Source organism: Solea senegalensis, linkage group LG18 (assembly GCF_019176455.1).
Source record: "Solea senegalensis isolate Sse05_10M linkage group LG18, IFAPA_SoseM_1, whole genome shotgun sequence".
In the NCBI taxonomy this organism is placed as follows: Eukaryota; Metazoa; Chordata; class Actinopteri; order Pleuronectiformes; family Soleidae; genus Solea; species Solea senegalensis.
In genome coordinates, this window is record NC_058041.1 from 7,774,893 (window position 1) to 7,802,852 (window position 27,960).

Sequence of the window (27,960 nt, forward strand, 5' to 3'; positions counted from 1 at the left end):
TGAAAAGGCATCAAGATGAGTGTTTCTGTAGGTTTTGATAAAGAAGAGTAAGAGGGGATTAGACTTAACACTTCATATATGAAATGGTCAAGATTTACCCCTTAATGTTCCTGCCGTCGGAGACGTCCGTGCTTGATTCGCAGTGTCATTGTACATCTGCAGGGTTATAGTGTCCTAGTTTGAAATGATTCCCCCTCGAGTTGCGCGCGGGTTGGGCAGATGAAAGACTCTTTGAAATGCCAGGTAAAAGAACATTCAGTGAAGTGTCAGAATGAGTTTTTGGACGTCGTGGTTATTTCTGAGTTTATGCGCGGAATGGTGTTCAGTACTTATGGAGGAGGAGGAGGAGGGATTTCATTATCGGCGAAGCAGCTGAACTTTGAAGTTCTGAACTCCGCGTGTACAAACAGGCCTTGAGCTGCGTGGAAATCCGTCCTGCCTCACTTCTCGGAGCACACTGGTCTTCCTAATCACCTTGTTCCATCTATAATATTTGTGCCATAACAGTTGACTTGTGACAACTGATGTAACACGCTGCAATGCACAAATCATGCGAGTTCACAATGTGCAGGCGAAATGCAGTTAAATTGGAAAAGAGCCGTTTCATTATGTCATTTGGATTTAACAACGCAATCTGTGCATAAACTACTTTTTAACTTTATGTGGAGCAGAAATCAAACCAGAGACAATATAATGAATGCCTGTAGCACGCCTGTATTCAATCCTTCCTTTTAGGTATGTCATGTATCTGAAAATGACTTTTTAAACACATCATATAACTCTCTCATCATTCTCAGTCATATGCCATTGATATTGACACGCAGAGATGCTCATGCTCTGTCTCAGCCTTTATTTTATAAATTAACCACGCTCATCGGATTTCAAAGACGCAGGGTTTGCCCTAGTTAGAAGTCAAAATGTTTTGTGAGCATATATTAATACCAAAGAGTTCCCACAGTTGTGAAGAGTGACAGTCTGATGAAATCTAAAAGTCCTTCTGGGTAAAATTTAACCATTTTCATGCCTCGCTCTTCTTTTCTTTCTTTTCTTTAATGACTGTGATGTTCACTCAGCCTGTTCTCATTCCAAGAGAATACTGCTCTGTCACGTCCCGCGGTGTTGCCGTACAGATGCACAGACTATCCTTCTGTGTCTGAAAGACGTTATTTATAATTATTGGGGCCCGAAGCGGCTCCTGGCACGAATTGTTGCGAGGAACCTATTGTTATCCTTCAGATTATTATTATATCTTTGGATTTGCGGCCATTTTTGAGGGTGTTAAAGCTCTTGAAACTTTGCATGGAGGTCAGGTCTGGTGAAAATGCGATATTGGCATAGTTCTGGGACCCGTGCGTTGCTCAACTGAGGTGAAAACAGAGGCAAAACTGAGTTCCACCAAATCACCCGAAACTTGGTGGGAAGATGTTATAGACCAAAACAAACAAAAAAGTCGATCGGAACCATGGCCTCAACGCAGCAGGAAGTCGGCCATTTTGAATTTCGGCGTCCATTTTGGCGATATGCACACTACTTAATGAGTGAACTCGTCTGAGTGTGTTTGTCGTACCAACATAAAAAAAAACGCGGCAGTTTGTGCTAATTTTGGTCATGAAAATGCTGATTATATTTATAAAATAAAGTGAATTTCCACTAAGCCAAACGCATTAATCCTGACCCTAACCTCAGCCCTTTTCTTGACCGTAACCATAACCTCTGTCATATTCTGGTCCCTAACCGTAACCTCTGCTCTGAGCGTCTTAATGACTTGACAGTGGGTTTACATTGGACTTAATTGAAAGCCTGGTGCGTGTCTTTCAGATGTGGAAGTGTACCTTGTGTGTTGTACTCAGTTGGATCTGCTGTTTTGTGACACAACTCAAAGCAGAGCCAGCAGCCGTCCAGCTGGCTGCCTCACAGGACTCAGTGTGCAACACTGATTAGTGGCCACTAATAGATCTCGATCCCTGACTCATCCTGTCCCACTGTTCACTCAACGATACCAATTACTCACTTTCACTTTCAGGACGTGGCCCAGCTCAGACGAGCCAAAAATATCACTTCCACCCTAAGTTGGCACGGATGTCCGGCCTTGGATCAGGTGCCGTCCAGTCATTGGCTGAGGTGTCGTGAGGGTAGAGCCTGAGTGTTAAGAAAGAGGAACATGTACATGAGTGTTGTGAATTGAATCTGTGATAGAAGGTGGCTGCTTGATAAGCTCAAACACACCTGAGCCTGTCCAGCCGTCTTTCATCTCACATCCTAATGATGCAGCCTCTCATCACGGTTTAACGGCACTCGGGACTGACCTCTTCCCCAGTGTTGATAAATTGATGAGTGTGCCAGAGATTGATACTTGGAGCTGATGTGGTTGTGAAGTATTTTTTTTTGGGGAGAAAATGAATCACATGCACTGAGCATGCAGACTAGCTCCAGTACAAGACAGTAAAGGGATGAGAGAGGATGGTAAAGAGGATGGAGTCCCAGCTGCCCCTGCTTCTCATCATGAAAACATTTCATTACCTCCTTTCAAGATTGTCCTAGATTATTATTCTCTTTGAAGATGGATTTCCAAATCCACAATCTGCTCCCAGTGATGTTTCAGAAATCTGCAGTCTGAGTGGGGTTTTTTTGTGACCACGATGGCTCGGATTTTCTGAGTTGACACCCAGAAGACGGAGACGTCGCAGGCGCGAGGCTGATTTTGATGCAGTGACAGATACATGGTGTTTACTGACCACGTAACAGCATCAGCAGAGGATGAATGTCACATAGATGTTTGTACCTGGCTTTATTAAAGCCTTCATTACTAATTTCATCAGTCGTTAGCAGGAAAAACACGTAGAAGTAGCTCTCTGCTCTCACTTAGTCCCGATTCTTTCAAATGCAACACATAATGAATGCAGGGATGGTCAGTTGAAGCATGTTGACAATCAACCCCTGGACAGTCCAAGGGACTTTGTTCAGTTTGGTTCATTCTCACACTGCACATTTGTAAGTGGACTAAACCACCTGGACAACGTCACGCAGTTAAAACGTCTGCTCGTTTGGGGTCGGACTGCCCAAAACTAGCTCTGACCAGGAAGAAAAAAATGCACGAGGAAGAAAAAAACCACAAAAACAAACAATGGAGCAACACCAAATTTATGCAGTCTTGTGGTTCCTGTTTTTGCTTTGGTGTTCAAACCTAATTGGTTTTTTCACAAGAAGCTGCACAGTATGAGCAGCAGGCGAGGCAGCGAGCCGTCCTCACTTCCTCTCTTTGGTTCGCTGGATAGTCCGTTTCTCAACGCACCACGGTTCACTTGTTTGGTCCGCACTGGAGTTTGGAGGAGTGTTCACACCTGTCCAAACGAAGTGGACTATCCAAGGAAAATGAACTCCAAAAAGCTTAAAGCTACATTCATACGACTGCATTTTCATTGCGTTTTCAGATTAAAAAGGATCTGAAAGTAATCGGCAACCATACTAAGGCTGCGTTCCAATTTCAGTTTGAAGTGGAACACCCCTTTAAGTCCGATTTCCAACTTGTAAAGTCAGAGCAACCTTTATAAACCCTGACATAGGATTCCAATGGCTGCCACTCACGTCAATATTATAAACACCCTTTTACTGTAGAAGATAAATGAGTATCTTGAACAGCAAATGAAGGCTGTTGCTTTATATTTGGGGCGGTGCCCACCTTGACTGCCGTTATGTTCCGTAAAGCGCAGCATCAGCCGTCTCCGTCCACCTCAACCTTCTCCCTGTGTGCACTGACTTCCTCTTTAATAACACCACTGACTCCTTGCTCCCTTCATAATTACTGTGGCCACTCACTCGGACATAAACATATTTTATGTTGTTTTGGGGCATTTGGTGAAACAAGTGATGATGTTGTTGTTCTTCCCGGGGTTGGACGATGTCCCCTGCGCCTTTGTAAAAATGGTTATTTACCACCACGGAAGAGAAATAAACATACATTGTTACTGGCTATAAACCACCGAATCCTCTTAAACCCAAAGGTCTACGAAGCGATTTTTCGGAGCTGCAGTTCTTATACGGTTAAGACATTAAACATAAAGATAAATGGATAGAAAATTGCATTAAGCACCAAAGCAGAACAACTGGCCCCATCCAGTAAATTCTGCTCATTAAGAAAGAAGACATACGCTCAACTGCCACATGGTTGTTGTTTTATTTTATCTGTGGCAGTAAATGATAAACGGCAGTTCACTACTCAGAGATGATTCTGAGCAGAGACGATAGCAGTCAGTCAGTTAGTCCACCACTCTGGTCCAGAATGAAATACTTGGTTAATCCTCTTCATGCCCTGTGGGGCTTGAAGCCACAATGAGCTTCCTCTATTCTTAGTCCATGCCCAGCCTCCACACAAACCAGTCTGGTTCAGTTCAGAGCTGCTGATCAGGATGATATATATATATATATATATATATATATATATGTGATATTTACCCCCAAAACATTGATCCAGAAACCTGCCTTAAATACTATTTCTTTGTCTTTGTGTTGGAAAATGTTTCTATGTTCTGTTTTCTATGGTCTTTGTTTTTTTTGTAAAGAGTAACAATTTGGTAAAAATATTACGAGCAATTTTCTTTTTGCACATTTGGATATCAATGTTATCTTTGCAGTTCATTCCTATATGCAGAGCGTATATAGTCAATGATACATAGATGATATAATAAAAGACTGTACTGACAACATGTAACATATTGTTTTAGTGCCAATAGGCAAAATACTATATGCTTTGGTGTAGTTCATTACATTTAATTACCTCCCTGTCAAAATTCTGATTTAACCCCCATTTCAGATCATGTTGACAGGTTAATTATTACTACATGATGTGTCAATATTTACAACAGGGAACAACCGACAGAATTGTCTAAAATAAGATTCAAGATATTTATTGTCATATGTTCAGTTAAGACAGACTGTCACACTGCACAATGAAATTCTTAATTTGCACCTCCCCCTAATCGCAACAAAATTCTATAAAGTAAATACAGTATCAGAAAAATATCATTTAAAAAACCTTGAATAAAATGTAAGCTAAAATGTAGAGAATAAAAATATAAACTTAAACGAAACATTTGACTAATGTATAAAAACAGCAATAGAATCTTAAAACACATCTGACAATATTGGGGTGTCTTGATGAGGGAGCTGTTCACCAGCCTGATGGCCTGTGGGTAAAAGCTGTTTGTCATCCTTGTGGTTCTGGATCTCAGACCCCGGTAGCGTCTGCCTGGTGCCTGTGGGTGTGTATTGTCTTTTACGATGTTGTGTGCTCTTCTTGTGGCCCTGCTGGAGTAAATGTCCTGAAGTGAGGGGAAGGCTGCTCCAGAGACGGACTGTGCAGTTCTGATCACACGCTGGAGGGCCTTCCTGTCTTGGGCAGTGCAGTTTCATAAGCTCATAATTGTAGGTCGTTTTCCAAATTGTACGACCAGTGTGACATATGTGATATGTGATATAATCTATATTTAAGCCATAGATTATAACGAATATTTCAGCAAACACTGTTTATTGATTGTAGACCAGGGGTGTCAAACAGAGATCCTAATCATAATATGAAATACTATATTTCTCACATTTAATGGTATTTATCTCAAGAAATTGGAGGTTGTTCATGCTTTGTAAAAAAAAAAAAAAGAGACTTCATTCAATGTAAAACAATGGGAAAAAAAGTGGATTTCTTGTTGTTTATTGGTTATTATGCTATTATTTGACCATTTTTCAGATAAAAAGAACTTTCTGTGACATTGGAAGTGGAAATTGACATCAAACCTCATGCAGTATTTAGATGCCGTTTATTTTTTCTTGGGCTAAATTTGAGTCTCCACTGAGTCATGCACCTCCCAAAGGAAGGGGGAAGGATTTGTCACTAACACACTGAGGCGCTGAGCTTCACTCTGTCATCTCCTTCACTCCGTCATGATCCCAGCTAAGGCATGTATGTTCACTGTATACCTGCTCCAGGCTAAGGTTTTAGGCAGCAGGGATAAGATGAATATTTATGACACAATTAGTGCTCTATTGAAATTCATATGCTGTAGCCGTGTAAGACATAATGGTCGTGAAGCACAAAGAGGGGGAAACGGAGGCGTGGGTGGACAGACGAACAGAGACGCTGATGTCGACGAGAGCTCGGAGAGATAAGCTGGGCATGTTTTCCCAGTGGAGGAGAGGACAAGCTCCCTTGGTCCCCTGTTGGTGTTTATCATGAACATTACTCCCTGTATTTGCTGGACTCAGGGTCAGACTGTTATAAACCTGCTCTGATTCCTTTTCAACAAAAAGTCCTTTGACCCTTGTGATCCCTTGTAATGCCTGAGGGGTGGGCGATATGATGATATTAGATCGTGAAGGACTACAACGTGTTGAAAATCCGCCAGAGAGATCGTAGTATCATCCATAGGGCACATTCTATCCCTTGCTGTTCTATGCTCTTGCACAGATGCATCAGGGTTTTTTTATTCTCAGTGAAATCACACTATTTGCTCGCCTGCGTCGTGCCTGCCCTAGAGAAACCGCAATCATAGTGAACTACGGCCAGTGCCCTGTTTGATTCAGAGTGTAGCTGGAAGCCACGGCTGAAAATGAAAACAATGAAAACGGAGTCTTTCATACTTAAATGTCCATTCTGGGGCTATGTTTTTACTCGGAGAAACTGTTTGGTTGCACTGTTCAGTGACTTGCAAAATAGTTAAAAATCTATGTAAAAAGATCATGATTTTATTATAAAAAAAAATAAATGATGATGATATTTTTGCCATGTCACTCACCTGCCATTGTCACCTGATTACAACAACATTTTGCTGAAGAGATAAATCAGAGTGAAGCTCTGTAACAGAACCAACCCGTTAACCGTCATTATGGCTAATACTATACTGCCGATGCCGCCACATACCTCTTAATAAAAAGCCCTGTGACCTGACCCTTAACTGTGATTAAAAACTAACACTTCAATACAAATTTCACTTAACCACCATAAAAAAATGCAATAAATAAATAATACACTCCTTGTGTGCACAAAACATATAGCAGATCAAAAATGAACCACATTCATTGCACATACAAATCATTGGAGCCATGCAGTGAGTCATTTTGGCTTGATAAGTGCGATTTATTTTATAACGCACATATTAAAACTTCTTTTATTACGAAAAACAAACGTGAATTTATGACGTAATAGTCTGTGAATTTCCGGTTTCAAAAAACTGACACGGTGTCGGCCAAATCATGAATCTCTTCACAATGGCTTTGTGTTTTGCATATGGTTAGAATGTCTGCATTTCCGGCTATAATTTTTGCTGTATTTTCTAAAGTGTTTGATTTGAAATTCTGTCTCTGAACTCAGAATTTCCATCCATCCGTCCATCTTCCACCGCTATAGGACCAGCATAGGGCGATAGGCAGGGAACACCCTAGACACAGAATTTATCTTATTTTCACTAATAAACAACTGATACAGCAAGACATGATACAGCAGCAGTAGTACCTTGTGACGGTTACGGAGCGACCGCACAGAGAAGCCCTCCAGGCTGATGAAACACACACACACACACACACACACACACACCTTCTTATAAATGGACGTTAGCAGCCGCGCTCGTTCATGCAGCGTTTGCCACGGGGCGAGTGCGGAGCAGCCGGACACGGACATGGATTACCCGTTGTGCTGGGGCGTTGTTGTGGTCCGCAGTCTGACCGCGTCGGTCCGGCAGTGAAAAGGAGCCGTCCAGAAACGAGAACATTTATTTGGTTCCGGGCCTAATTGGCCTAGTCCACACTCAGTATGACCATGGGGATGACAGAGGTGGGTCCTGATCAAACCCCCTCTGTGATGTGTCCTGTTCCATGGGCAAGAGAGTGGACTGTTTGTTATTTATTTTGTAAATCTGTCTCTGTTGGACCACTAAGAACATGTACTTTGGTTTAGAGTCTGTCTTGTTATTTATGTACTAATTATTGGTTATATGTTCCCCTTTAAATGTAAAATGGTGCTGGCCACCTGCTATATGTTTGTGCGTCCCGTCTATGTTTTTGGGGTGGTGTCTTGACCCTGTTGCATGTGAGCACTGTGACTCTGTAACTCTGTATTGGATTATGAGCAGATTGGGAATTTTGTTATCATTTTGCCGACCTTTGAGTTTGTGCCGAATTTTGATTTACTTTTGTTCCTTTTTAATTTTATTGATTTATTTGAATTTACCCATGGACACTTAATGCTTGATTTTTTTTCCTCCCTCAAGCCTAAATAAAACTTTATGTCCATATTTTCACTCTGCCTCTGATCTTTCCTGGCCAAACCCACACCCACTCGACAGCGCACCCTCGGCTACCATCACAACTGGTGGCAGTGGTGGGATGGCCAGTAGAGGACAGTAGTGAGTAATTTTTTCTTTTTTGAGCGGATTTTTCGGCATTGCCCTCTGCTGTGGATGGTATGGCGCCAAAGAAATGTGCCCCCACCGAGAGGAGACCTGTTCCCCTGGAGATCGGCGCCGTTGGAGGCGAAATCGAGGATGGTCCTGAACCAGAATTAACTCAGGTTACCGAAGATGCGTCCCTGCAGGAGCTAAGGGATATGTTTCGTTCCCTTATGGCTCGGCAGCAGGCACGAGATGCTCATCTGGAGATAGAAGCAGCACGTCAGGAGACTCGGTGGAAGTCGATCCAGCATCAGTTCGGCCTCCTGCAGCGGGAGGTGTATATCAGAACCACACCAGACCCGGGGGTACCTGCCGAGGCTGCTGCTTATGGCGCTGGGGTCTCCGAGGTACCAGAGCGAACCTTGGCCATGGGTGGCCGTCCATCCCCATCAGCCGGCAGCCACCGGCCAAGTAGTCAAGGTAGAGCTCAGATAGAGAGAGAACCGAGACTGCAATGTTTGAGTAACACTGATGATGTCGAACACTATTTAGTGATGTTTGAGAGAATTGCAGTGGCGTGTCAGTGGCCGACAACTGACTGGGCAGTTAGATTAGCGCCCCTCCTGACGGGCAAGGCTAGGGCTGCTTATGTTAATATGGACCAGGATGACGCCCTCGTTTACACACTGCTGAAGGAGGCCATATTGGAGAAATATAACATCAACCAGGAGACTTGCCGTCTGCAGTTTCGAGGAGCTGAGGTGGGCGAGGAGGAGACCCCGAAGGAGCTGTACGTCCGTCTGCGCGATCTGTACCAGAGATGGGTTCAACCACAACACCGCACCAAAGAGGACATTGGGGAGATGATTATTTTGGAACAGTTCCTGCGTTTGGTTTCTCCCGATCTCCAGGTGTGGATTAAGGAACGCGACCCGGCAACTGCTGCGGATGCTGCTGCTCTGGCAGATGTCTTTGTGGCGGCCCGACGGAAAACCCAGGCCTGGACGTATGCTCAGTGGAGAGGGGGTAGAGACTCAAATAGACCCCCCCGACAGACTCCACCTCTGAGGAAAACCAGCAGTGAGGGAACATCAGTGGTTGATAGGGGTGCTCCGTTTAAACAAAACCCTGCACTGAAAGTGTGTGGCCCCAAAGTACCAGTGTGTTACCAGTGTGGACAGGAAGGTCATATAAAACCAAAATGCCCCAATAACCCAGCCAACCAATCTAACATATGCACAGTACCTAGGTCTAGTTCCCCTAAGAGGCCGGCAGCTCTCCCTTGTCATGCTGTAGTCTTGAATGGGCGGGAGGTTAGGGCACTGGTAGATACAGGCAGCATGCAGTCCTTAGTGTCGTCTGCCTTGGTCCCCATACAGCTCAGGAACTACTCTGTGATGACCCAATTGAAGTGTGTTCATGGGGAGAAAAGGGTGTATCCAACTGCAAGTGTGTATGTACAGGTTTTTGGACAGACTTACTTACTGGAGGTTGGTGTGGTGGATAATTTGCCATATCAATTAATTTTGGGCCAAGATTTTCCCCTTTTGCTGGATTTAGTGTCTGTGGGAGGGGAGTGTAATATGACAGTGACAAGGGCCATGGCTAAGAGGAGTGAGGTAGAATCACCACTTTTTGTACTGCCCTTCCACAATGCAGACATTGAAGCCCAGCCTGGGAAGACCAGAAAAACCAAAGGACAGAAAAGACGGGAGAAGTTTCAGTTTGGGGTGGCTCAGGGTCGGGAGGATGTTTGTCCAGAGCAGTTGGAGGTTCCTTTAGAGATCCCCCAAAATATGAGCTTAATGCAGCAGCAAGACCCAGGCACTGGCCCCTTATACCTGCAGACCCAGGCAGAGCAGCTCAGTGGTGATGGGGAAGAATCTTCAAGACAGGGGTTTGCCATTAAGAATGGTGTGCTGTATAAAGGCGGAGGGGCAGAGGCGAGGATCGTAGTTCCTCAGAAGGTTAGAGGGGTAGTCCTTGACCTAGGCCATTCGATCCCCTGGGCAGGCCATTTAGGCAGACAGAAGACCCTCTCCCGAATCAACCGCTATTTTTACTGGCCAAATATGGCCAAAGACATTGCAGAGTTTTGCCAAACGTGTCCAGAATGCCAGAAAACAGCCAGCAGATGTCCCCCAAAGGTCCCCTTAGAGCCACTTCCTGTAGTAGGGACCCCTTTTGAGCAGTTAGGGATGGATGTGGTAGGGCCTCTTGAGCGCAGTAAAGCTGGGAACCGGTTTATGTTGGTCATCACAGATTATGCCACTAGGTACCCTGAGGTCTTTGCTCTGAAAGCAGTGAAGGCTAGAACTGTAGCCACATGTCTTGTGCAGCTGTTTTCGAGGGTGGGGTTTCCCAGAGCTATAATCACTGATCAGGGGTCCAACTTTATGTCCAAGCTCCTTAAGCAAGCCTACCAGCTGTTGGGGATAAAGGGCATACGGACTACCCCCTATCATCCACAGACCGATGGACTGACTGAGCGGTTCAACCAGACTCTCAAGCAAATGTTACGCAAGTTTGTGAGTGAAACTGGTGCAGACTGGGACAACTGGCTCCCCTATCTTCTCTTTGCGTACCGGGAGGTACCGCAAGCTTCTACTGGATTTTCACCCTTCGAACTGCTGTACAGCCGTGAAGTGCGCGGACCCCTGGCACTATTAAAGGAGACCTGGATGCCCGATGAGGACTTACCGCAGCCACAGAATATCCTCTCCTATGTTCTGCAGATGAGAGAGAGGCTGAAGAGTATGTCGGAACTGGCGCAACAGAACCTCGAACAAGCCCAGCGGCGTCAAAAGTCCTATTACGACCAGAGAGCCCGTTCTCGGAGTTTTGCTGAAGGTGACAAGGTGCTGGTGATGCTGCCAAGTGATTCCAGTAAACTGTTGGCAAAATGGCAAGGCCCTTATGAGGTTACTCGTAAGCTGGGATCTACAACTTATGAGGTCGCAAAACTGGGGCAGAGGCACTCAAGAAGGGTCTTGCACATCAACCTCCTGAAGGAGTGGCGGGAACGTACCGGTGCTGAGGTGCTCATGATCCGACGCGTGCCAGAGGAGGATGAGGTGGAGGAGCAGTACCTACCTTTACCAACAGAGGGCACCCTTGACCTCAGCCATCTTTCCCCTGCTCAGCAAATGGACATTAAACATCTCTGTGATCCAGCCTTGTTTCAGGCGCAGCCAGGACACACCAAGCTGGTAAACCATCATATCACCCTGTGTGAAGGTGCAGCACCCCGACGCATGAGCTACCGCATCCCCGAGCGGCTTCTTGACGGGTTGAGGAAGGAGGTCAACCAGATGTTGGCCATGGACATCGTTGAACGATCTAAGAGTGAATGGTGCAGCCCTGTCGTGTTGGTGCCCAAGAAAGATGGGACCCTCCGGTTCTGCGTTGACTTCCGATATCTCAATTCTGTCTCTAAATTTGACTCTTATCCAACCCCACGAATCGATGACCTCATTGACTCTCTGGGACCTGCGAAGTGGGTAACCACCTTGGACCTTGCAAAAGGTTATTGGCAGGTTCCCCTTAGTGATGCTGCCAGGGAGCTGACGGCGTTTCGGACGCCCTGGGGTCTCTTCCACTTCTGCAAGATGCCGTTTGGGCTGCATGGAGCCCCCGCAACATTTCAGAGGTTAATGGATCAGGTGTTGGCCGGCACCAATGGCTACGCGGCAGCTTACCTTGATGACGTTGTGGTGTACAGCACATCATGGGAAGACCATGTCAAGCACCTGAAGGATGTTCTGAGGAGGATTGAGTCCGCAGGTCTCACCATTAACCCTACTAAATGTGCCATTGCCAAGAGGGAGGCCGAGTATTTGGGCTATGTGATTGGCGGGGGTGTCATCAAGCCACAGGTGCAGAAACTCGAGGCTATCCAGAAATGCCCCTTGCCTCAGACTAAGACTCAGGTACGGTCGTTCCTGGGCATGGCTGGATGGTACAGAAGATTTGTGCCCAACTTCTCTGTGAGGGCAGTTGCACTTACCGATCTGACACGTAAGAACTCTCCGGTCCAGGTGCAGTGGTCCGAAGAGGCCAGGAAGGCTTTTGAAGACATTCAGAATGCACTGTGTAATGAGCCTCTACTATACTGTCCCAACTTTGGAGAGCCATTTGTGCTACAGACGGACGCCTCTGACACAGGTATAGGTGCAGTGCTTCTCCAGGGTGAATCAGACCAGAGGCATCCGGTGGCATACATCAGCCGCAAACTGTTTCCAAGGGAGACGCGATACTCTACGGTCGAGAAGGAGTGTCTGGCAGTGAAATGGGCACTTGATGCCTTCCGATACTACCTCCTGGGCCGCGAGTTCCTCCTGGAGACAGATCATCGGCCTCTGCAATGGATGAACCGCATGCGGGACTCCAACGCCCGCATTACCCGCTGGTACCTGTCAATGCAGCCGTATCGGTTCACAATCCGGCACATCCCGGGGCGGAGCAATGCCACTGCTGACTACCTCTCCCGCCTGCCGGCGTGAGACCAGAGGTGGGGGGGGGTGTGACGGTTACGGAGCGACCGCACAGAGAAGCCCTCCAGGCTGATGAAACACACACACACACACACACACACACACACCTTCTTGTAAATGGACGTTAGCAGCCGCGCTCGTTCATGCAGCGTTTGCCACGGGGCGAGTGCGGAGCAGCCGGACACGGACATGGATTACCCGTTGTGCTGGGGCGTTGTTGTGGTCCGCAGTCTGACCGCGTCGGTCCGGCAGTGAAAAGGAGCCGTCCAGAAACGAGAACATTTATTTGGTTCCGGGCCTAATTGGCCTAGTCCACACTCAGTATGACCATGGGGATGACAGAGGTGGGTCCTGATCAAACCCCCTCTGTGATGTGTCCTGTTCCATGGGCAAGAGAGTGGACTGTTTGTTATTTATTTTGTAAATCTGTCTCTGTTGGACCACTAAGAACATGTACTTTGGTTTAGAGTCTGTCTTGTTATTTATGTACTAATTATTGGTTATATGTTCCCCTTTAAATGTAAAATGGTGCTGGCCACCTGCTATATGTTTGTGCGTCCCGTCTATGTTTTTGGTGGTGTCTTGACCCTGTTGCATGTGAGCACTGTGACTCTGTAACTCTGTATTGGATTATGAGCAGATTGGGAATTTTGTTATCATTTTGCCGACCTTTGAGTTTGTGCCGAATTTTGATTTACTTTTGTTCCTTTTTAATTTTATTGATTTATTTGAATTTACCCATGGACACTTAATGCTTGATTTTTTTTCCTCCCTCAAGCCTAAATAAAACTTTATGTCCATATTTTCACTCTGCCTCTGATCTTTCCTGGCCAAACCCACACCCACTCGACAGCGCACCCTCGGCTACCATCACATACCTAATACCACCAAGTACATGATCTGCTCTTTTGATTTTGTGGATGCCAGGGGAGGAATATCATCTCTTGAAGACACTTGAAATATAACTTCATACTTGCTCTCTACGTCCTCTATCTGTGCTTATCACAGAGATCAGTCAGAGCCAGTGTTGCCTGAGGCTTTAAAGAGTCACGTCGGAGGTCGGACGTCCTTCAGGCCTGTTTACTCTGCAGCTGCAGGATAAAGACGGACGAGCCGTCGTGCTCTTGAGCAGGACAAAACAGGACCGGCTGGGTTGTTGTTGTTGTTGTTGTTGTTACCGAGTTGCTTTACCTGTCTGTTTGAGCTCCTGGGAGATATTTTAGAAAGTCACTCCCGTGTTGTGAGACATCTCATCACTATTTTATGAATTTGCCGGCCATGAATGAATTATGGAGGAGAGGAGATTGAAGAGGAGTTCAAACGCAGTCGTGGAGGCTTCTCTTGATCATTACAGCCCATGCTTTGGTGCTCTTTGCTCTTAATAATAACTGTTCATTTAGTCTGTGGGAGGCTTTTGTGCGCGTTATTTAAAGGGAAGGTTCATTTTGTTCTTCATATAGATGATTGTAGGGGTCTTTGTATGTGGCAACTGGCCACCTCTTTGTTAAGTATAGCATCTGTTCGCTGCTTCACTGTGATCCTGAATTCAAAGACTCCCTGCCGGCAACAGTTTGCCGAAAATATTGTATTCAGCAAAGGCAGATTTTGTGTTCTAAATATAGCCCACTTGGTGTTATGCATTCTGATCTTGTTTGGGTTTATATTTTAATTTTCAAGCACCCCAGAGAGTTGGGTATTATAATTTGTGGGATGGAGGAGGCCCATTTTTCTTCACTCATTCCTGCTACTGTTCCATCCCTTCATAATTAACAGTCTCTGATGTCTAGAGAATCTGTGACTCGGGGGTTTTCCCTCAACCTGCGGAAATATTGACATTATGAAGAAATAACTGATTACCCTAGGGCTGCAGCTAATTATTTTCATTATTGATTGACCTGTTGAGTATTTCCTCGATGACTCAATTTATTGTTTTGTCCATAAAAACGTCCGACAGTGGTTCAAAATGTGTCTCAAAAACCTCAAATCTTTTAAAAGAAAAGGGAAATAAGGAATATAACATTCACATTAAGGGCATTTTTTTTTCCAAACATACAAATGATCGGTTATCAGTCAATTAATTGCAAATGCTGCAGTTTAATTTGTCTATATTTTATGCCAATTATAAAATGTTAAAATACTTGAAAACAGTCTTTAGGTTTTAATTACTAGTAGTTTGTATCTTTGGTGCCGTCGTGTGTTTTTACTCCATCATATTTTACATCTAATATAATGTGAGTATTGGAACAGAATAGAATAGTAATACAAAATGCTGTGCCAGTGCAACATCAGCTTATACAACATGTCAATATAAAATATACATATACTATATATATATATATATATATATATATATAAACTTTAAAAAACAGACATTTCACACACTGCTGTTTTTCATTCCACGCTCTGTTTGAAATAAGCAGCATTTAGTGCAGTTCTGGCTCTCGGGTAAAAGCTGTTTTTCAGTCTGTTTGTCCGAGTCTTAATTGACCTGAACCGTCTGCCCGACGGCAGCAGTTTCAGCGGAGAGACAGAACTGAAATTGAACTAGAGCTTGACTTAAAACCCCCCCAACAAAAAAAATCAAAATGCAATCGCTGTAACTGTCAGAAAAATCTAACTTTTCTTCAAATTGTTTAGCACAAGTATAAATATAAGAATATGTCTATATATGGTAAAGAGTGAAAAAGGCAGAGGAACAAAGGAGGCACAAGAGAGCAGAAGTGTGTTATCACTGTATCTGAGGAGTAAACATCACAGATTCTCTATTTTTTCATTTAATGTTTAATGCTGCAGTTTCTATAACAGAGCAATGTCGGAAAAAGTGACTGAAGGGTAAACAGGAAGTAAAGCTACAACAAAAGTAGCTGAAAGATAAACAGGAAGTAAAGCTACAACAAAAGTAGCTGAAAGGTAAACAGGAAGTAAAGCTACAACAAAAGTAACTGAAAAATAAATAGGAAGTAAAGCTACAACAAAAGTAACTGAAGGATAAACAGGAAGTAAAGCTACAACAAAAGTAACTGAAAATAAACAGGAAGTAAAGCTACAACAAAAGTAACTGAAAGGTAAACAGAAGGTAAAGCTACAACAAAAGTAACTGAAAGATAAACAGGAAGTAAAAACAAAAGTAACAACAAGTAAAGTAAAAGAAAGATAGCTACAAAAGTAACTAAACAAAAAATAAATAGTAAGTAAAGCTACAACAAAAGTAACTGAAAGGTAAACAGAAGGTAAAGCTACAACAAAAGTAACTGAAAGATAAACAGGAAGTAAAGCTACAACAAAAGTAGCTGAAATAAACAGAAAGTAAAGCTACAACAAAAGTAACTGAAAAATAAATAGTAAGTAAAGCTACAACAAAAGTAACTGAAAGGTAAACAGAAGCTACAACAAAAGTAACTGAAAGATAAACAGGAAGTAAAGCTACAACAAAAGTAGCTGAAAGGTAAACAGAAAGTAAAGCTACAACAAAAGTAACTGAAAATTAAACAGGAAGTAAAGCTACAACAAAAGTGACTGAAAGGTAAACAGGAAGTAAAGCTACAACAAAATTAACTGAAAGACAAACAGGAAGTAAAGCTACAACAAAAGTAGCTAAAAGGTAAACAGGGAGTAAATCTACAACAAAAGTAACGCAGCTGGAAACCAGCATGTTGCTTACTGCACTTCACAATAAAAGCACCTGCAGTTCCATGTTTTCAAATGAATGTCAAATTACCGTTAACTGCAACACATTCTTTCACATTCACACATTCACATCCCTTTTAACAGCTTAAAGAAGCTAACTTGGTTCATATTATTTCATTATGTTAACTTAACCTCAAAGTGACAACAGCAACATGTCAGCGTGACTGTCGTTGTGTCAGGCTGACTGTCATTCACCAACACATTTTTCTGCAGATGATTTTCAACACCACAGTGCCAAATTATGTCCATGTACATAAAATGTCATCATTCGAAGTCCTCAATTAGCTATCAAATGTGCGTTTATGGGGAAGGATAAAAAAAAGTATCAAGAAAAGGTAATTGAAGGAGACTTTAATTCAAGCCAGGTTCCGTTGCGCTGGCGTTTCGCCTTCTCAGTCAGCCAATTAACTCTCCAGTTCGCTTGCACTGTCGAGAATCATACATGTGCCTGTGTAGACTTCAATGAGCCGTAACGTCCAGATCAAACACTCTGGATGAAAAATAATTTACAGCAAATTTGAGCGGAGCACAGACGAGCATAAATGATTAGACCTCGGCCCGATGAAGCCGTAAAACTAACTAATGGCCTCTGTCAGAACTGCGGGCAACAGTGGCCAAGGTTGTATTACCAAAACACACTCACACACACGAACTGTGCGGCTTTGTAATGAGAAATGTTTGGACGTGGCCTTGAGCAGCCTTTTGGACGAGGTCCCATCTGAGCTGAAATATAGTGTCAGTGGCACAATGACAATCATTCACCTGGTTTTAAGTCTCCCCTCAACTATAATTGAAGTCAGAATAATGAATCACGTCAACAGACCGTGTGTGTGTGTGTGTGTGTGTGTGTGTTCCTGTGAAAAGGACAAACGCGTTTTATTTTGTGTAATTAGTTACACCCAGAACTAGTGATTAAACCTTGGGCTTTGATAAATGTACTGTAAGTTGACATTAAAATGAAGGACTGTGTATGATAAGGTCAACATAAGTTAGTCCACATTTATGTTTAGTAATGAATGAGTGAGTGAGTGAGTGTTGTCCCCCCCTTCATTTTCGGCTCATTAATACCACCACGTGTTTTCACCGCAGCATTAAACAGCCCACATGAGAAACTGAAATACACAGTGTGACACCTCCCCAGCGGCGGCAGCATCAGTTCATCATTAATAGATGCAACAATTTGAGCAAAGTCAGACAATTAAAGTGTAATTCTTCAGCCAGAGTGGTGGATCTGTGAGCTGCAGCAGAGGTGTAATAACTGAGGTGGTGCCTGGAGCAAGCTGGGTGGAGGTGGCATCCCATTAACTACCACCAGGAGCTTAAAAAGAAAAGAAGAAAAAAAACAGAGCATGGGGCTGTAGCTGCTTTTACACATGGCTGAGTAATGCCATGATTTCAGTACCAGGTGGTGGTGTGGGCTGTTTGTGTGCCGTACAAAACACGCCTGTACATGATTACACACACACAGCAGCGAGAAAAGGCCAGAATATATTCAATAGAAATAAACACGAAGGTAAAAAAACAACAACACGGACGTGGAAAATGCCACTGCGCTAAACAATGTCATTAGTTTAATAAGAGAGAGAGCACAACAGCGAAGGTCAGTGGAGTAAATCTACGAGTTCAATAAAGCAGCAGTTTATACTTTGTAATGACCCACTGCAAAACAATACATTTATACTTGACCTATAGTTGTAAAAATTGGTCAAGACCCTTAGGGAAATACACTCTGTCAGACCCTAACACTGTCGTACAAGGATTTCTGCAAAGAAACATATCATGTGACAATTATTTTACTGGTTTACAGTTACAGTCTGATTATAGTGATCAGGTGAATTCATTCCCAACTAATTAATTCTGATTAATTGGGAACATAATAATGATGCCATTTACACTACAGGAGGATCGATTACTGGTTTGTCTATTTCAGGTATAGATCGTGTCATAATGCAAATGTCACAGCATCACATATGAGCCTCAGTCATTTTATAATCATCTATATACAGTATGTCTGCATCTGTAGTCCTATATGCAGAGATGAGAAGAGGGAGCAATATGAGATACTTTTGGCTTTTTTTTGCTGAATGGCGGCTCCTTTCATAAAGTCACTGACTGGCTTGAGTTAAGGCCCTTTTAATGTTACAACTTCCCAAGGTGAATACAGTGAAAAAAGGTGAATACAGTGAAAAAATGATTTACAAGTGGAAAAAGTGCACAAAAATAGCTATTTACAAAAATGTATCTATATACAAGGAAGTAATAAAACGGTTCTCCATTAACTCTAAATGTAACCAACAAACAAAAATCCAAAGATGAGCTTGCAAATTCTGGTGTTGCGTTCTTAAGACCCTGGTATACAGTACTTCCGCACGTGCACTGTGCCCATGACTTGTACCGCCACCCGATGGTGAAGTGAGATACTACAGGACCCTGATGCGCGAGTATACCAGGGTCCGTGGCATCATTTTCCTTTCAATTTACTCACAATACTCGGATGAAATCACGTAAGGTACCTTTAATCACTGTTGTGTTGATATAGATGACACATATTGGACAATAGGGAATAAACTATGACAAAATAAAATAACGCTGGTCACCTGACGACAACATCTGATCTTTCTGTTTAAGATACTTTAACCCTTAGTGCTCACACGGCACCTTCTTATTTGTTGTCCAGTCAAAATTATTATTCATTTTAAATTGCGAGTAGTGATAATTGTGCAGAAGTCACAACATAGACTATTTTTCTTTTCTTTTTGTTCAAGCTAAGCCGACTTTGAACTGTGACGTTTTTCCAAACTTCACAAATTCAGTCACATTTTAAAAAAAGTTTGAGTACTTTTTTGCTCAGGTGTGTTTATTTATTGCCTATAGATTGGGCTGGAAAAAAGGATATAAGACACTCTATATATACTTATAGCCTCTATAAGTACGTTTTAACATAGTAATGGATAAAAGCAGAAGCAGTGTGTGTTCTAAGGCTTAAACAATGAATATTATAGATGAGGGACGTGTGCATTAGATTGCCAATCCAGCTCTGTGATGTTTGTGCGACCGGCATTTTCCATGAGGCAAATAGTCAGAATGGTCGTTCAAAGCACACTCACGGAAACAATAACAATACCCATTACCTCTCACAGAAGCAACTGCAGGCGAGTAAGACATCGTTTGAGCGGCCGGGGCGGATTATAAATGTATGTGTTTGGTGTTTAGAACCTTGGATAAATCACAGTAAAGAACAGGGTATAAATGTTTACATCATAACTATGGCACAGTTGTTATTTTAAAAAAAAGACAAGTGCATTCAATTTCAGCAGGTATTGCATTGGCGCGTCTTCTCGTAAAATATAGCCCGCCTTTGTCCCACATACACACCGCGCAACGTCGCAGGGGTTTGCTCAAGGCTTCACATAAATTAAAGTGACAAGCCCTTGTCGAGATGTTTCCTTGTTTCCTCCGTCTCTCCCAGACCCCCACTGCTTCATAGCACTTTTTTCTTTTTTCTTTCTTACCTACCATGGATACACACTGGCACGCTGCTGCTTCTGCTCCTATCAGAGGATTTACATCTGTGACCAAATCAAACACTTTCTTCTATCAGCAGGAGACGCTTTACGAGTACAAATATTGCCGTTGCCAGGCTGAATCCCTGGAGCAGCCGCATTTCAGGTTGATATGCGATTACGCGGCTGTGACTAATGATTCTTTTTTATTTATTGATTATTTTGCCAGTGATTTTTTTTTGGCAGCTTTAAATAAAAAAAAGGCTCCTGTCACTGTTTTCCCAGAGTCCATGGTGACATTGTCATATAAAATATGATGTTTTTGTCTGATAAACAACCCCAAAACATAAAACCCAGAGAATATTCAGGTGTAGCCACTCATTTATTTTCTGTCAGGCAGCAAATTAATTGCCGCAGCTCTCTTTGTGATTATAGATCATATTTGTTGCTCTTGTCTTTGATAGGTTTATGAGTTTTTATTGTTTTTGGCTGTGTTATACTGTAATCAACGTCTCTTTGTTGCTTTTTCCCTTCACCTCAACTTTACTGCTCACATTTTTATTCGAAATACAACCAAAAGCCTGTTCCGTATTTTCTTCAACAGACTTTTAAGTGCGGCTGTTCACCTTCACCAAGTCACCGGTGCTTTATGTATCATCGGTCACAAGAGGGCACTAAACCGTTTCCCCATACGTGGAGACATCCCTTCTCCTTCACTGACTGTGATTCTCATGTGTCATATACTGTACACACAACCGGCGGGGATTTTTTCTTGCCTCAGATTGTTGGAATAGACAGATGTTGCAGCTGTTTCAGTGAGGGCAAACATAGCGCCAAAGGTGTGTTTGTGTGTTTCTTGTGTGTGTGGTGAAGCTGAGGAGGAGAGACAAACTGTGTGTTTTCTACCGTGTGCCGGTTGCTGAGGGACAGAGTCAGGGATGCACGCGTGATGCTGCTGCTGCTGCAGGATCCGTGTTATTCGTCTCAAGCTCAAACCTGTGAACTGTGTACACAGTGTGTGCTGGGACGAGCGTCTCCACGTACTCACACGTGAGCAGTTTAAAGCACAACAACACATCTGAATGACCGTTCGTATTATTTCCTCTATTTTTGCCGCAGCAGTTGTAAACCTGAAGTCAAGTGTTGTTTAGAAAGATGTTCTCCAATTGTCTTGAGGGTTCCAAACTTGTTGTTGTTGTGTGTCAGTAACAGTCAGAACATGTTCCTCTGGTCCAGAACATTTGTGTTGCCACAAAATCAAATCCTGGAGACAAACACTGAGTTCACATTTTTGTCACATCAGACCTCAGCACTTATGCAAAGAATACTGAGGATGTTATTCTCTAAATTCGTAATGTTTTTAGTTACTTGATTTCTCTAGCTAGTGGTTTTGATTTGATGTAACTCTGCTTTGTTGCATTCAAACACAAATAGATTTAGTTGTTTTCTACCGTGTCAGTGAGGCACAAATGAGTTCTTTGATGGTGGGAATGGAAGTAGTTTATGAAACCCCTTAAAAACCCCCTAATCAGGTGAGACAAGTGAATAAGCTATCATTACAGATAAAGTACAAATGAAAATTCATGTCTTCATAAAGTCTTTGGTGCCTGAGTTCTGCGGGGAGATAAATCCATCTTTGTGCAGGCTGGTGATGGTGGATCATGATTTGGAGGATGAAGAGAGAAGGATCTGATGACACTGTGGAGACCTGGCAGTGGGCGAGGGTACAGCAGCATGAATGAAATCAAAATAGACAGCAGCATATTTTTTTAAACGTGACATAAAAATGCCCGGTCAACAGAAAGTGTATTGTTGTTCAAGATCAGTTGACGAACAGCTGATCTCGCAATTGGCACGAAGCGACGGAAACGACTGAGCGTGTGTGCATGCGTGGTGAGAGGAGATAGAGACGGGATGAGACATAAATACCATCGCTGAAGGACGAGCATGGGAGATAAGCAGAAGAGGCGGAGGCAATCGAAGACGAAGGCCTTAATGTGTAAGAACGCCAGCTGCCATAAAACACAAAGAACAGCAACTGCAGCAAACAAGAGAGTTGTCTTTTGAACTCGACTTACACCAGAGTTTCGTTTAGTTAGCTGTTCTTGAGCTTTTGCCCAAATTCCATGTGCAAACGTCGGTTCGCTGATTCTTATGTTGACATGGTCTAAGCAGTTTTACACAAGACGGCATCATTTTTGCGGTTAAGTACAGAATAAACACACTACAAATGTGTCATGTTACCTTTATACGTGATGAAAATTAGGTGAGTTTATACTTCAAAATGTTTTTGGTGCCACATAAAAGCAGAAAGACAGGAAAACTGGAGAGCTTTCAAGTTCAAGTTACACGCAATTCATTTCAGTTTGAACTATTATTTTAATTTAATTCACTTGCACTCGGTACAAAGGAGTCCTTGTCGAACATTTGCGGGGATAATGGGAGTGTGAAATGTCTTTCTGAAGAGAGCGGCTGCAGTTGATGAGACTTTTCACTTGCTATGTCAAGACCCCATTGTCTCTGTCAAAGGGAGTCACATTCAAGTGTGTGTTACTGTGATGCAGACAATGTGATGCAGCTGATGACTCGACGTGTTCAGTCTGATTGCCACGAGAAATCAGATCAACTTGGTATAAATATGATGTTTGTCTCATAGACCGTAAATAACATTGGATGTAGTCTTCCCGTTGCAGAATCAAGCCTTGAGAGTCATGATTTGACTTGACTGAACACAGAAATTCACCTGCAACCTGTCAATCACACTGGTGTCCACTCATATGTTCCATGTTTTATCATCTTTTTGACTCTACATGACAACATAATACATATGTGGTATCATATTCTATCAAAGAATACCTCAAATTTGAGAAGTACACTCATTTTGTTTTTACTGGTGAAACCTACATCCGTTCTTTAATAACAGTATATGGTTTGTCATTATAACATGTGACACCAAAAACATTAAAAGCTGTCTCATGCTCTAGCTGTTTCTCTCTCTCTCTTTCTCTTTGAATGCTCACCCTGGCTGCAGGTCGAGAGAAGAGAAAGGGTCCCATGATCTCTGCCAGCGATGCCGAGTTCCCACGGGACTACCACACCCTGGCCGCCGGTGGCGCCCGCGGGGCCCGGCGGTTCCCCGACAACTCCAACGGGGGGTTCACGTCCTCCTCGCTGGACCGCCGCCACAACTCTGTGGCCGCCAAGAGCCTGGAGGCCCTGAACAGCATACACAAGGCGGACATCGAGCGGCAGCGGGATGCTCTCGTGGACCTCCAGAAAAACAAGTACTCCAACAACAGCCCCGGCAACATGTCACAGGGCGCCGCTGCTGCCGCCGCCGCCGCCGCTGCTGGACGACAGGTATCTCACAATTGCTGAGTAGTACAAACTTTGTATCTCACATGTCTCCATGAAAATAGACCAAGGACCTTAATCATGCCAGAGATGACTGGTTACCTCAGGAGAAACAGAGCAGTTATTTATAATCAAACACCAGCCACAATTTATATTCTGATCCTTTCATAATATGTCAGGACCTACTGCACGCACACAGCTCACAGTGAGGGACGCTGTACTACATCAACATTACTGTGTGCATCAGCAGCAGGATACAGGATAATACACCAAAACTGTTTGTAATTCAAGACCACACTGAAGCAACAATATAGTTACACAGGAAATAAAGACGCACATTTTTACTACCACTGTATAATAAGCTGAGATTGTTTAGAGGATAGAGCAGTAGACGATGGATTGATTATAATTAGAATAATGATAATATTTCCAGCAGTAGTTGAGTTTCCATCCATCCATTTTATACCACTTTATCCTCCACATGAGTTTTAGTGAACTTTTGGTAATGAAATGTAAACACAACAGTACACATTTGACCTTTTACGACATTTTAGAGGAAGCACAACTTCCAGACAACTATTCGTAATAGTTTGAGATTCAACGCCCTTTTTTCTCCAATTCAGTCTGGACCTTTGGGATATTTAATGAAAATAAGACGACGAAGAAGTGTAAGGACTGCCTCATAGATAAAACTGTATGTAGATAGATGGATGGGAGTGTATACGTGTGTGCACGGTGTCTGTCGAACATGAAGCTCCACGGAGGCTTCGTCCGCAGATAAAAGTGTCATGTTGTCCACTCAACAACACGCACACACCTCCACTCCAACACACAGAGCGACCAAAGCACGGAAAGAACAAGGAATGTCTGGAGAGGACTGAAGTGCCTCGGCAACACAGCATCCTTGTCAGCAGTTACATGTCAACCTTTATGTCACCGCAGTGGCTGATTTAAAAACACCACACAGCTACAGTATATACAGTATATATGTATATACATATGTATATATGTATGTATGTATATATGTATGTATATATATATATACATATATATATATATATATATATACATATGTATATATATATATATATATATGAAGAGATTATACAAACCCATCAAGTGTTAGAAATCAGTAATCAGGGAAATCAATGAGAATCAGGTGTTTTTCTGACTGAACCTCGTGAGGAATCTTGTAAACATATCATCTCAGATTATCTATAATTGTACGTGTTTTAATGCAAATGTGACTCACTGTATAATAACAAACCCAGAGAGAGGGACAGAGAGAGAGAGAGAGTGGAGCCTTGGGGGAGGAATGAGCTCTCTGAGTGCTTTCTATTTTCACATGTGAACATTTTCTTCCATGGGAGATAATAAGAGCACATCGGTGGGCTCGGAAACCCACACAAGCGCATTATGTGGCGAGATGCCTCAGGGGCTTCAGACGCTCACAGTTTTTTTTTTTTTTTCTGTCAATGACCGACTCGCTGGGTCAGTAATAGACACTTTTTAGCGGTTATTATCTGAGAGAGTGAGCAGTGGAATATTGACAAAAGTATTTAAGTGACGAGACGGCGAGAAAATGTAAAAACATGCAAAAATAATGTCAAATATTCTAACTAAGTCTGTTCCTCTCGGCTTCCTATCCTCAACACAGCTGTACATGTTTGAATACAGTTTTTCTCATTCGCTTTCTTCTCCGTGGCGAGATGATCTCACGTCTGTGCATAAATAAACAGCTACAGTCTAGATGTTTCAGTCTGACTTAGCATAAAGACGGGAGGCAGGGGAGTACTTGCTGCAGGGGCGCTGACCAAATCCTCTAAAGCCTGCTAATGAACACAATGAATCTTGTTTGTTTACTTGCACGTTAACACTTACTTGCAGTTTATCCACTCCGGACTTCTCATGCAGTAAGCACAGGTTTTGGATTTGGACCTTCGGTTCGGATTGTACCAAAACGTCTCAGCTATCAGCTAACTCAAACTGAAAAGGATAAGCGATATAGAAAATTAAGAAGTTCGAGGTGACTGATGTTTTGTCATCCGTCCCCACATTTTCACTTAATTATAAAAGAAAAAAACAAAAGCAGCACATCTTCATAGCTCAATGTCACATTTTAACAGAAAAATGACTCCATCACTAATAATTCATCTGTTTCCAGTGTTTGAATAAGAATCACCCGACGACTCCCTTATGTTTACACCTGAGCTATTTGATAATATCGGTCCCACAATGCTTAACTTACTATTTATTTACTATTACTGTTTAATATTTTGTTCATAGACTGTGTGAAGTGAAGTGAAGCCAGCGTGGAAGTGTCTGAAACTGTATTCTCTCCAATGACCACCAGGGGCAAATCCACTGGTTACAAAAAGTCACTCCAAAGTAAATGTCCCTACTTCACATTTAATTAATAACATTAGTAAACAGGAGTTCAGGGTCTCAGTTACTAGTTCCAGGTCCTTTTTTATAAATGATGGTCCCATTTAGATTAAAATAGACCATAAAGCAGGCTGCGTATTGGTACCATGTGATTAACGTTGTACAGTCTCTCAGTTTGAACCATGGCCTTCTGAATGTGTTCACTTCTCTTTTCAAAAACCCAGTATGGCTCACTAAACTTAATGTGAAATGAATTTCTGCATTAACTTAACAATGAAAACCATAGAAATTCATATTTCTATTGAACGCAATAGTTTCATTCATCTTCTTACCTTTACGTTAGGGTTTGCCTTTGAAATGCTCTCAATGAAATACCAGAACTCTTCAGTGTAAAACGACCGATCCGTTGGTCCTGTAAATACTTCACAATAAAAGCCTCAAATATTTGTTTCATGTACAGGCCATTTTATCTGAACCAATAAGCAAATGTTTCAATTTTCAGATAAACTACATTACTTAAAAGTCCAATATGCACCACTAGTCGTCACAGTTGAGCATAATAAACCAAAACAAAGCCGATTGTGACACTTGCAGTAATTCTAGTGAGCTATTGTGTCTATTCTAGCCAGTCGTCACCCATGAAAATAGAAGAAACCTATGAGTCCAGGTAAAGAAAAGCTTATCTGACTGCCAAGACGGAGACGTGTTGACAGCAAATAGAGAAGGATGCTCTGCTCAAGTCATCAGACCTCTGTATTTATATAGTTATTATTTCTTTCCTGATGTCTTGTGAGGCAGAATGTTGCATATTGCACCTTTAAGTCAGTCCTTTTTCATCCCTCCCTCCAAACCTCCGTCACTGCCCATCGTGTCTTGTTTGTCCAGCTCCTCCTTCCTCCCCACCCACTCTTTGCTCTCCATGTGCTGTGTCTATTTACCTAAACCACTCTATCTGTCTCCTGATGAAAAAAGGTGGAGTGACAAGAGGAGGATGAGAGAGAGAGAGTGTGAGAGAGTGTGGGAGAAACAGGTGGAGTCTGCCATCGTCATGGCAACCCACCGTTCCCCATATAAGGGCAACCGAGTGATATCATATGGTTGGCAATGCCTGGGCTTTGGAGAGAGGCACTGTACTGACTGAGAGGCAACAGCAGTGGGAGAGAGAGAGAGCGAGCGACAGGAGAGACAGTGAAAGAAGGAAGGTGTTTGGGGTTTTTCTTTTTTCACCATTTGCCAGGGACGAGGGAGAGTGACAGCGGCAGAGAGGGAGGGAGAGACAGGACAGGAGGAGGAGGGGACACAGGAAGGGATGCTTAATGCCTCATAGGCGCTACTACGGGTACCAGCGAGGGGGGACTCTGGCGGATCCTTGGGGCGCGGGAAAGACAGAGCTGCAGTGAAAAGCAGAAAAAAATGGAGAGGGGGGAGGAGGATGAGGGAGGCGTGTGGAGCGGGCGGATGCACCAGGCGGCCAACATGCTCATTAAGTAGCAAACGGTAACTCTCTCTCCCTCTGTCCCTCTCTCTCTCTCTCTAACCCCGGTCATGCAGCCTCAGCTGAGACGTTTGGGCATTCCTCCGTGTTGCTGCCATGGCTGTGTGACGTCTGTGCTGCTGCATGGATGTGACGGAGTGATGTCAAGAACAGGAGTGTGTGTGTGTGTGTGTGTGTGTGTGTGTGTGTGTGTGTGTTTATCCGTAATGTATGTTGAGGCATGTGTGTGTACAGTACAAGTACAAGTGATGGTAAAATGGACTGATGAGCACACAACTCATCTCCTTTTCTCTCTCTCTCTCTGTGTGTGCGTGTGCGCGTGTGTGAGTCCATGTTTTCGTCACCTCTAAGGGACTTGTTTTGGTTTAAACTCTAACCTTGTCAGGACCAGTAGTCCTCATGGGGACCAAAGCCTGCTTGTGATGACCTCATTTCTGAGGTCCTGTTAAAGGCAGGATGTGAATTGTGGTTAGGTTAAGGTTAGTCATTAACTGATCATGTTTAAGATTCAGGATTAGGTTTTAGTTTAGTCTGGATAGCTGTGCAAATGTGTGTGTGTGTGTGTGTGTGTGTGTGTGTGTTTGTGACAGTAAGGGTCCATTTGTTCCCAAACGTGCAGGTGTTGGCCAGGTGTGTCTGTGCTGCCGCAGTGATAAATGTGTGTGTGT

The 27,960-nt window shown here is 43.2% G+C and overlaps 1 protein-coding gene across 1 annotated transcript in view; it reads left to right on the plus strand.

Annotated features, from left to right (window-relative positions):
* LOC122758912 (SRC kinase signaling inhibitor 1-like) overlaps positions 1-27,960 on the plus strand; it is a 100,782-nt gene that overhangs the window by 23,424 nt on the left and 49,398 nt on the right. Inside the window, exon 2 of the mRNA XM_044013307.1 lies at positions 23,090-23,418. Within this exon, the coding sequence (XP_043869242.1) occupies positions 23,113-23,418 (306 nt within the window). The 5' untranslated portion in view covers positions 23,090-23,112. The remainder of the gene's footprint in view (positions 1-23,089; positions 23,419-27,960) is intronic.